This window comes from Rhincodon typus, chromosome 11 (assembly GCF_021869965.1).
Source record: "Rhincodon typus isolate 14 chromosome 11, sRhiTyp1.1, whole genome shotgun sequence".
NCBI lineage: Eukaryota > Metazoa > Chordata > Chondrichthyes > Orectolobiformes > Rhincodontidae > Rhincodon > Rhincodon typus.
In genome coordinates this window covers 68178801-68189951 of record NC_063342.1, presented here as the reverse complement: position 1 = coordinate 68189951, position 11151 = coordinate 68178801, and the positions used below count along the sequence as shown (strand labels likewise).

The 11151-nt window shown below is 38.3% G+C and overlaps 2 protein-coding genes across 7 annotated transcripts in view; one reads left to right on the top strand and one right to left on the bottom strand.

Moving 5' to 3' along the window:
• rcbtb1 (regulator of chromosome condensation (RCC1) and BTB (POZ) domain containing protein 1) overlaps nucleotides 1–2635 on the top strand; it is a 32241-nt gene extending 29606 nt beyond the window's left edge. The window contains exon 11 of the mRNA XM_048602805.1: nucleotides 252–2635. Within this exon, the coding sequence (XP_048458762.1) occupies nucleotides 252–392 (141 nt within the window). The 3' untranslated portion in view covers nucleotides 393–2635. The remainder of the gene's footprint in view (nucleotides 1–251) is intronic.
• A 2600-nt stretch (nucleotides 2636–5235) lies between these two features.
• Nucleotides 5236–11151, bottom strand: part of LOC109919656 (PHD finger protein 6-like) — a 57153-nt gene continuing 51237 nt past the window's right edge. For 5 of the 6 annotated variants that reach the window (XM_048602811.1, XM_048602813.1, XM_048602812.1 and 2 more), the window contains 3 exons: nucleotides 9662–9793; nucleotides 8538–8606; nucleotides 5236–7880 (listed from right to left, as the gene is read on the bottom strand). In XM_048602811.1, the coding sequence (XP_048458768.1) occupies nucleotides 7756–7880; nucleotides 8538–8606; nucleotides 9662–9793 (326 nt within the window). In that variant the 3' untranslated portion in view covers nucleotides 5236–7755. Of the gene's footprint in view, nucleotides 7881–8537; nucleotides 8607–9661; nucleotides 9878–11151 lie in introns of those variants that run through there. The other variant, XM_048602817.1, reaches the window with a different exon arrangement.

The following is an 11151-nucleotide window of genomic DNA, read 5'->3' as shown; positions in this document are numbered from 1 at the left end:
CCCCCCCCCCCCCCCCCCCCCCCCCAAATTCTCTCCATCCCCCTTCCCCTCCTCATTTCCCACTTCTTCTTGTTTGTCCCCCCACCACCTTCTCACTCCCTTCCCGCACCTTCGCACTTCCCCACACCCCCCCACTGTCCCCCCCCCCCCCACCCCCCTTCTCACAACCCCCCCACCACCCTTCTCACAACCCCCCCATACCCACTTCTCCGTAAGAAGTATTAACACAAAATTCCTTCTTTTGTGTCTAGGGTTTAGAAGAGTTTTGCTTCAAATTTTGTATGAATCACTTGACTGCAGTCACTGACACTGATGCATTTTGGCAAATGGATGGAGCTCTCTTGAAAGAATTCATTGTAAAAGCAAGCAAGTGTGGAGCTTTCAGAAACTGAACTTATGGGGTAGACATATTCCTGCGACATTACAAATGAAACTTTCCCCTATTAATGGGAAATCGATCTAATTTTGATGGAATATTCCCACTCACTCATCTCTAACTTGTACTATTGCCAGTCTGATTTGTAAACAGTGGGATGGTCATCAAATTTCAACAATATAGTTGACTTGTTCAATGTATTTGAAAAGACTGGACTACAATTGTAGCTCATTTCTTGACTGCACTTAGTTTCCTAGATGTAAATTTCTGATCACCTTTGCAGCAAGTAAATGTTATAATTTTATTATATGATCATGTACATAGTTCTTACTAAATTACTGTCATAGCAAACTGAGTTGTTCCTTATTTTGGTAATTGTGAGGTAATGACTCTCACATTATGAATTTGGGATATACCTTGCTGCCAAACTTGTCAAATGGAACCACATTTCTGTTAAGCCTTTTGAGAAAAATTTGTGACATGGCCTGGGCTGTAAATTCCTTATTTTTTTAATAGAATCTTTTCAAATTTCAATGGATAGAATGCCAAGGGTCCATTTTTGTTGGTGGGTTTTGATTATACCTTGTGTAAATGTAGGAATTTCTCACATCAAACTGTATCCTTGCAACTCCTGTTCCAGATTTTTTCCAAGATATTGGGAATACTTTAGTTTGTTTACCTGCTATTAAGTCTTATTATCAACAACTTGTAGGGAAGAAAATGATCAAAAATCACTTCATATTAGTGAGATTGAATTCATTTTTTCAAAAGGCCATTCAAATAGTGCCGGTTACTAATATGATAAAGTTGCTTTGTGAATTTATTTGCCCTACTACCACATTATTATTAAACTCTACAAGTTGATATTTTAAAAAAAACACTTCTGGACTTTTTTTCAAATATTGGAGCACTAGCCTAGAACACGAGCAAAGCTGCTACCATTATTCCTTTTGTAATTCAGAGGTTAACTCTTCGATCACCCTGACTTTTCTTGTCAGTACTATGTTTGTGCACAAAGTTGCAGAAAAGTTCATATTTTGTGCTGGCATCAAATATTCCAAGCACAAATCTATTTCCAATTTTCTGGATGCTACTCTTTGTGAATCAAGTGGGATATTTGACTGTCCCAATTTGCTGTTCAATACACTGCAAAATAATGCACACTGTGTGTAACCTTGCTGGTTTTTAAGGGAAAAACTGCTTGGAGTTAATCTCCCATGCATGCCATCTAAAGCTGCAGACAATTATTGTTTATGTAGTATTACAAAGTCTTTACTGCTTTCTCCACACATAATGTCTCAATTAGCTATATTCCTAACCACGAAAAGGGAAGGTGGATACCTGTTTAGTTTTTTTTTGAGCCAAGTCGACACAAAGAAAGGAATACAGAAGCGCACAGTTCTAGCAGCAGCAGTCTTGCATGAGCAACAGAATCTAGGGTGATATTTCTCTGATTATGGTCAATGCTTATTTTACACAAAGGCTTGATTTTTTTTTTCCCAGGTTGTTACTTACCCTTCTGTATTTGAGACCACTGTTATCCAACTCACCAGTACTGATGTGCTCAGTTTTCCAGGTGCTTTTATGACCCCCATCGTAAACATGTTGACAACATTGTGTACCTTGTGCTTCAGACAAAGTGATATGATAGTCTAAGGAGCATCTCGTTGGGAACATAAAAACACAGCTGGCTCAACACAATTTTTGCTTAGAGGCAAATAAATCAGAGGGAATTGATGTTTGACTGTGTCCTGATCCTTAATTTTAGTGAACAGATTCACCCTGGCACACACAGACTTCCATCATAGATACTGCTTAAAGAGTACCTTTGGTAAGTGGGTGTGATTTAAATTTAGTACAATTATTCAGACTAAGTGTGTTTCAGAATGTCAGCCACTTAAATAGTGCCAAAATATGACTGTTCTAATATGGGAAATGTAGGACAAGACAAACAGCAGAAACAAATTCCACTGGTGTTCTGTGAATGACCTGAGCTTTCCACGGATCTATTTACTGTTTAATCCAGTTTTTCATAACTGGAACTGACAAATGAAGCAGGCACATTAAAAGTTTTGTGTGTCCAGATATATGGAAGGTGCTCAGTTTACCTTCAGGAGAAAATGGATAATTTGTACATACAGTTATCATATTCTTCAAAGTTGTGCATTGATGACATGGAAATCACATCTGAAAGTTTAGTGCAATGATTGTAGTGAAATCTGGTACCTTAGGAAAGAAATAAACAATTGCTCGTATTGACTTACCTGAGGTGTTATTAGTGTTTTTGCACTTTGACACATCAAACAATAAGCAACAGAAAACAAAATGCTTGGAAATCTGGAACTAAAATAGAAAATAAGCAAATCAAATCAGCATCTGTGGAGAGAGCGAACATGCTGAAATTTGTGTGGACCCTTTGGAAGAAATGAAAAGTTGTTACACAAGAACGGCATTTAAAAAGGAACAGATGAAGGTAAAAGAACAGCACAAACAAACAGTAACTATTTGAGTAGAGAATGAGATGGAGAAATAGATTAAGTACTATTAGCACGCAAGGTCATTTTAGATGGTACCATAGTGGCCATGACATTTAGCTAGTAAACTAAGGACCTAGTGCTTTTGGGGGACATGGGTTTAAGGATATTTAAATTTAATTACTAAATCTCGAACATGGCAACGAAACTATCATCAATTGTTGTAAAACCTTGCCTGGCTCATTCATGCCCTTTGGAAAGAAATTTACTGTCCTTACCTGGTCTACCCTACACGTGACTGTCAGCCAGAGGAATGTGGTTGTCTCTTAACTATCCTACAAGATGGTCGAGCAAACCATGTCATTTGAGGACAAATAGGGATTGGCTACAAGTGCTGGCCTTGCCAGCCACACCCACTTCCCACAAAAGAATAAAGGAAGAAAGGAGACAATTAAAAGCTTTGTGAGATACAAAGCTTAGGAGGTCAACAATCAGATAGTGGAAATAAAAGAAAAACATCTGGTTGACACAATTGATTCAGAGCATCCATCCCAGCCTTAGTCTGCTAATGGCACTTTCCGAGCCCAGCACCATGATAGAGAGGGGCGGACTGCTGGGAGTAAAACAATTTGATTTGACAAAGGCAATATACCATATACTATAAAAATGAGTTTTTTTAAAAAATATTTGATTAATCAGAAAAGTTTTAATTATTAGCCTTTCTTATGAAGACCAACTGTAAACTGTAAGGCACATTTTACATAGTGCAATATAATCCAAACAGACACACTGTTGAGACAGTCTGCAACAAAGTAACAAAAGGAAATAAGTTTCAATACGTGGTGATTCATCACTTAAGTGCATCATGAAGCTGCAGACTTACTTTTACAGAAATTTATTGCATAATAGAAAAAATGAAACCAAATCATGCTGTCTAAATGTAGAGCATAGCTCCAAAAATCTTAACACTCACAAACGCAACATCTCATCCCATTTCTCTACACGATCCGTCTCAAAGATTCTATCTGGAGAAATTATGCCTCGAGTCAAACTTAAAAATTTGATATAAACTGATTCTCCTATTGCTTTCCAAAGAACTGTAAAAGTCATCCTCTCAGATTACTCTCTAAACAGACAGCTTGACTTTCTCACCATTTTATAAACGAATTTCTAAGCAAACTCTCCTGGTTGTTAAAAAGTTAACAACGAAAATATTTTTTACTGCAGTAACCGTGCTTTCACTGAATTGTCCTGCATATTTATTTCTAAGAGATAGAGTCATGGAGGTATACAGCACGGAAATGGGCCCTTCAGCTTAATTTGTCCATGCTGACCAGGTTTCCTAAACTAAACTAGTCGCATTTGCCTGCATTTGGTACATTTCCCTTTAAATCTTTCCTATCCATGTACCTGTGCAAATATCTTTTAAATGTTACATTTGTACTGACCTCCTCCTGCAGCTCATTCCATATATGCACCATCTGTGTGAAAAAGTTGCCTCTCAGGTTCCCTTTAAAATCTTTCCCCTCTCACCTTAAACCTATGCCTTCTAGTTTTGGTCTCTCCTACACTGGAAAAAGACCTTGGCTATGCCCCTTTTAAAAAGTCACCCCTCAGCCTCCGATGCTCCAGGGAAAAATGTCCCAGCCTCTCCTTCTAATTCAAACCTTCCAGTCTCAGTAACATATTTGTAAATCTATTTTGTACCCCTTCCAGTTTAGTAACATCCTTACTATAGCAGGGCAACCAGAATTGTATGCTGTAATCCAAATGTGGTCTTACCAATGTCTTGTATAGCTGTAACATGACATCCTAACTCCTGTGTTCAGTGGTCTGACTGATGAAGGTAAGAGTGCCAAACGCCACCTCAAAACCAAAAGAACTGCGGATGCTGTAAATCGGAAGGAAAAATAGAAATTGCTGGAAAAGCTCAGCAGGTCTGATTTCTGTCTACAGATGCTGCCAAAGTTAACGTTTTGGGAGGGGTGACCCTTCCTTAATCCTGAGGAAGGGTCACTCAACCCGAAACTTAACTCTGATTTCTCTCCACAGATGCAGCCAGACCTGCTGAGCTTCTCCAGTAATTTCTAATTTTGTGCCAAATACCACCTTCACCGCCCTGTCTACCTGTGATGCCACTTCCAAGGAACTATGTACCGGCACCACTGTGTCACCGTTTGAGAACGTTCCCCAGGGCCCACCATTAACTGTATGAATGCTGCCCTAGCTTGTCTAACAAAATGCAGCATTTCACATTTATCTGAATTAAACTCCATCTGCCATTCCTCTGCCCAATGGCACAAGATCCCGTTGTACTCTTAGATAACCTTCTTCACTGTCCACTTTACCACCAATTTCGGTGTCATCCGCAAACTTATTAACCACACCTCCTGTATCTTCATCCAAATTGTTTATATAAAGGACAAACAACAGTGGATCCAGCACTGATCCTTACGGCACACCAGTGGTCACAGACCTCCAGTTAGTAAAACAACCAGATAAACAGCCAGTCGTGGTACCACAGACCTGCCTCCTGCTGCTGCTCTTTCTCCTCTGTGAGGCTATCTCCCCACCAATAATATTCAAAACAGTATACTTATTTATGAGAGAGGTAGCCACAGGAGACTCCTCGACTACCTACCTACGTCTCCTGGTGGTCACCCATCTACCTGACTGAATCTGCGATGTGACCACTGCCCTGAAGCTACTGTCTATCACACTCTCCTCTGCATGCAACTCGGTGTGTGCAATCGATCCTTGGGTCTGAGAGGAGCTGCAGCTGGACACACTTCCTGCAGTCACCAGGGACACTTGACTGCTCTTTATATCCTACATCTGACAGGAAGAGCATACCATAAATTATGTTTGCTTCGGACCTCCGTCAGGTCTCCTCTAAACGGCCATAAAAGTTTTCAATCTCTGGGTTTCCAAAGCTAAAATCAATCCTTAATTATGCTGAAGGAAAGACACAATGGCCTTCAAAGTTTGCCCCACCTGTCATAAAGCACCACTGTAAAACCAATCTTCCATTAACACTCCAGGGATCTTTACTCTTTGACACATACCAGAACAGGCATGTTTGAACTCATTAATTTTTTAAAACCCCAAGAAAAGTAACCAGCCCCATAATGCCATGATTGAAACTCCAAATTCTAAAATGGATATTCATGAGACACCTTTCATTACAGTATTTCATTGGTTTTGGGATATCAAGGTTATGAAAGATGCCACAGAAATGCACGTTTTTTGCCTCACTGTCCAAATAAAAAAAAATTAATACAATTTGATTGTGTTAATTAACATTGGCCTTCCTTCCTTTCACCATTTGGAATGCAGCGTTGTAGTTTTGTTGACCAGAAATGCACCAAAGAAACTTCAGATTTTATCTGGAACAGCAAACAGTCATTTGTCTCAACAGTGCCATCTAGCATAGATCATGTGGCCCTTTGAACCTGACTTGCTATTTAATACAATTTGGCTGATTTGATCCTGGCCTCAACTCCACTTTTCTGCCTGTTCCGCATAATCTGGGACTCTCTTCCTCTATCTTGCCCTTCTGGTGTACAGAATTCTAAAGATCACAATCCACAGAGAGGAAATTCTTCATTTCTTTCTTAAATGGGTGATTCCTTACACTGAAATTCTGTTCCATAGTTATAGATTCCCCTATATCGCATGTGCGATTCAGGATGTATCCTTGTCAAATCCCCTCAGAATCCTCGATGTCTCAATAAGATCACTTCATTCTTATCAAAGGTCCAACCTGCTCAACTTTTTCCTTATTAGGGTATCTCTTCATCCAGCAATCAACTTTGAGAAATTTCTCTGAAATGTCTTAATAATGCAAATATACCTCTCCTTTCATAAGGAGACCAAAACAATACACAACATTCTGGGTGTGGTCTCACCAAAATCGGTAAATGACAGGTGTAGCAAACATCTACCCATATTTGTTTGCTTCACAGCTTTTAAAAAGTTCAGTTGTCGCACAGAAAATAGTTTACCACCGAAATGACTGATAAGGAGAGTCTGCTATTTAACTATTTACATTTAAATTCCACATCATAGTTTTGGTAACAGTTTCTAGCACATACATTATTATTCAAATATTCAGTGACATTTATCCATAAACAGAAACATAAATCTTCTGCTTATTTTGACTTTCAGAATTTTGTGATTCTTTATATCAAATTTTAACACTGAAATCGCTGGTGTGACCATTTAGAATGAGAATGCTGCAATGTGGTTAGACAGTCAGGCCAGCGGTTGTGCTTGAAGCACAGCATTGCTGATTTCAGTACCTCCTGCAGTACTTACCATGAACTGGATTGGTAACTTAGATTTTGCAGTCTGCTATTTTATTGGAGATTGGAATTATTTTTACAGCTGACTGGTGAAGAGGATGGTCTCCATCGATATGTCCCTCTAGCTCTGGGTGAGCGTAGCATCTGGCATCTGGCCCAAATGCCAAGCTGGTATGAAGATCCAATATGGCCCCGTAATTTCTACGGTGGCCAGAAGTATGCTTTGGCCTCCCAAGAATTGATGAAGCAGAATATCCACCACTCTCAGTATCCAATATGTCATTAAAATCACCTCAGAGACCTTGTTTCGTTTAAAAAGCTCCTGATTTCAGGCGTGTTTCTTGACCAACCAGCAAAGTCCCCAGGAAAATAAGCAGGATGATAACTTGACTACCTCACATCTATCCCACACTGGCTTGAATTCACCGGGCAATAACAGATAAAAGTTCTCCCTCATGTTACTTGGAACTCGATTGGCCTAGAACATCTACATTCTCCATTTGATGATATGCTGCTTGTTGCTAATGTGCAAAAGCTCACAACTTCCAATGAGTACAGCTTCAATACGGGAGACAGTTGCATTGAGGTAAACTTAGAGCAATCACTTTTCTCTGTGAGATTTATGATTCAGCGATCCAGCTATCTTTCTCATCTCTTGAACAAGACACTCTTTTATTTTTAAAGATGATTTTTCTTTTTCAAGAAGTTGCAGTTTTTGAAGTGTTTCTGTTAAAGGAGAAAAAGGATTTTATTGAAGATAAAATTTATATTATACTTTTCACGGGTGGTAATGTTATTGGAGTGGTAATCCAGAGCCCCAGGCTATTAGGTTGAGGACAACAGGTTCAAATCCCACCATAGCAGACAATGAAATTTGAATTTAATAAAAATTTGAAATAAAATGCTAGTCTAAAGGCAACCACTTAATCACCATCAATTGTCATAAAAAACCATCTGGTTCACTAATGTCCTCTGGGAATCCTGCCATCTTTTTCTGGCCTGGCCCACGTGACTCCAGTCCCACACAATATGGTTGACTATTAACTGCCCCCTGGGCAATAAATGTTGGCCTAGACAACGACATCCACATCCCATGAATGAATAAATAAAAACTCAACCCAAAACACATTCCATTCAGTCGAGTAGTTTTGAAGTGTAGTCGCTCATTGTACTGTAGAAAAATATAAGTTAATTTTATTAACAGCACAATCCTGCAACACAGATGAAATAATGGCAGATGATTAATTTTTGGACTTAGTGTTAAATATTAAGCTAATAATTTTGTGTGGCAGATGCTGCCCAATTTAGTGTTTCCAACATTTTGCTTTGATTTCAGTTATCTAACAGCCAGCAGAATTTGCTTTTGTATGACACAATTCTTACCAGATTGGAATTCTTCCAATACTTGAAGTGAATCCAAAGTCAAAAATATTGTCCACGCATTGTCATACTCTGAAAGAAAAGGGTGAATGATGGAGTTAAACTTCTTGAACTGCAGCTTAAAGATCCACATAATTCCACTATGCTGTGGTCTTTCATATCACTCCAATTAATCAACAAACATGAATGAAAATTACAAAATTTTTGTTTTTAAATTTGTACCTCTGGATTTGCTTCAATTTTTTTTCAAATCAGCTAAAAAAAAAAGGTGTATCTTACTGGACATGCAGGACTTAATGTCCCAGGGTAAATTCCTGACTAACGCTTAGTCAGGTAGCAGTTGATGCTCTACAGTGAATTTCAGAGTGCCAAGTTCGACTGAGAGGAATGGTTAAGGGTTTTCTTGCCAGACAAGTACTGATTGACCCCCATCCTTAGCAATGGAAAATGTAGGTGGGGTCATATCAAATGTAGTTCTGATGCTCTTTATGATTTCTATACCTTGCTCTCAATCACTACCTAAGTTTAGATCTACAAATAAGCACAAGATAAATTTTACAAATATTAAAGTTATCTATTTTAACTGTTGTAACTGTACTTCATTGCAATATTATACATAGAGTAATATGATATCGAGAGAAGATATGAAGGCTTGCATTTTTTCTCCAATGCCTTTCAAGACTTCAAGACCTCCCAAAAATAATTCTGAAATGGAGTCACTGTTATGACAAAGAAACGATGACAGCCAAAGTTCCACAACCAATATGAAATAAATGATCAGTTCATCAATTTTAGGCATAAATGAGGCCTATTTGGATATAGGCCAAATGCTGGCAAATGGGACTAGATTAAGCTAGGATATCTGGTCGACATGGATGAGTTAGACCAAAGGGTCTGTTTCCGTGCGGTACATCTCTATGACTCTAACAGCACAGTGCTAATGCATAGTACTTGTAGAACACAACAAAACATAAAAACATACTCAAACAAAAAATGGAATTAAAATATTCTCTTGAATAACTCAAATTTTTTTTTAAAGTCATCAGCTTAAAAATACTAATTCATATTTAATAGAAACTAAAAATCCACATTCAATTTCAGGCACCTCTCAGTCAATATGAACATACCTTTATCTGTGGCACTTCCATTAATTATATTTTGCTGAATGGCATTCAGATCATTCTGCATTTTCTTAAAGATCATCTCCACGCACTTAGCTTCCTTGCATTTCTTCCAGAATGTGTTTGCTTGTCCTGTCGCTGTTCAAACACAATTGGGAACTCACATTAACTGCACAGAAAATGTGGCATTGAATTACTTCGGTCCAAGTATGGACTGGCTTCCTGCAATACACCAAGAGTCTTCATGACTGCACCTGAAACCTACCCTTAATTCTGAGACATGGACTTGATAGGGGAGAGGCACAAAAAGGTAAAAATAGAGAAAAGTTAGAAGCTAAATTTGAGATAGAAGTTGATCAGCTAAAAACATATGTTTTGTGTATTCTGGTCAGCACCCAAATTTTGCACAAATGTGAATCTAATAGAAAGCTCAGAGTTGCTGAAAAGACAACAATTTTATAGCTTCTATAGTTTCATTTGAAATCAGACATCCAAGGAGTTTAATGGATCCATGCAGTGTGGTTAACTCCCTCAGGGCAATTAGGAATACCAGTGCTGGATATGTTTTTGAAAAAAGCCACATCCAGGAACAAATAAAAAGGAAATTAAATTACAAGTGTAGGTAGCTGTTGTTAAAAGTGCAAAGAGCAAAAATAAACCTTCTATTGTCACACCACGTGACTAGATCCAACTCTCCATTTTCCATTATTCCTATGCTATAATCTTCTCAAAATTCAAACTGCACTTGGTTATAAATAATGAAAGCAAACGGGACAGAACCTCTACTAACTGTGCTTACCAAAATGTTCACAGAATTCACGAGTGCCTCCTGGACTGAAATGTCTGCAGTAGATTTGTCTTGGAATATAGCACTAGCTAATATGGAATTTAATTAGTTACTAAAGCAAGATGACAACTCCAGTTCAGGGAGGTAATCTGACCATTAGCAGTCAAATAGTTATTTTGCATGTTCTGTAATAGTTATTTTGCATGTTCTGTAATAATTTCCAAGCAAAGTCTTGAATCCTTGGAACATACAATAATATGAAGATTAGCATGCTGAATTACAACGATTTATTCATCCTTTGGTATTAAGGCAACAGAATATCAACGCTTCCAAAATATCCACTGTGTCCTGTAAGGACTCTGCATTGGGATTAATAGTTTGACTCAAATAAATTACATAAAGACGAAGACCTTGCCACATCTAATTACTTTGCTAATAGTCCCTGTCTCATAATCTTCACTTGTCTGGCTGAAAAATCTATTCCATGTTCACCACAGCTAACACTTGTCCACAGACACTAATGTGGCAGAATACAGCCAGGGAATTAACTAATGTAGAAGTTGAAGAAAGTGTATTCATAAACCACAACATCCTATTGAGGATCTTTACAATACCTGGAGGAAACATTAAACGTGCAACTTCCTTCCCAGACATTTTTTTCTGTAGTGTCAATTTAGTCATTTTTTTCCCAGACATTTATCAGCGTAAC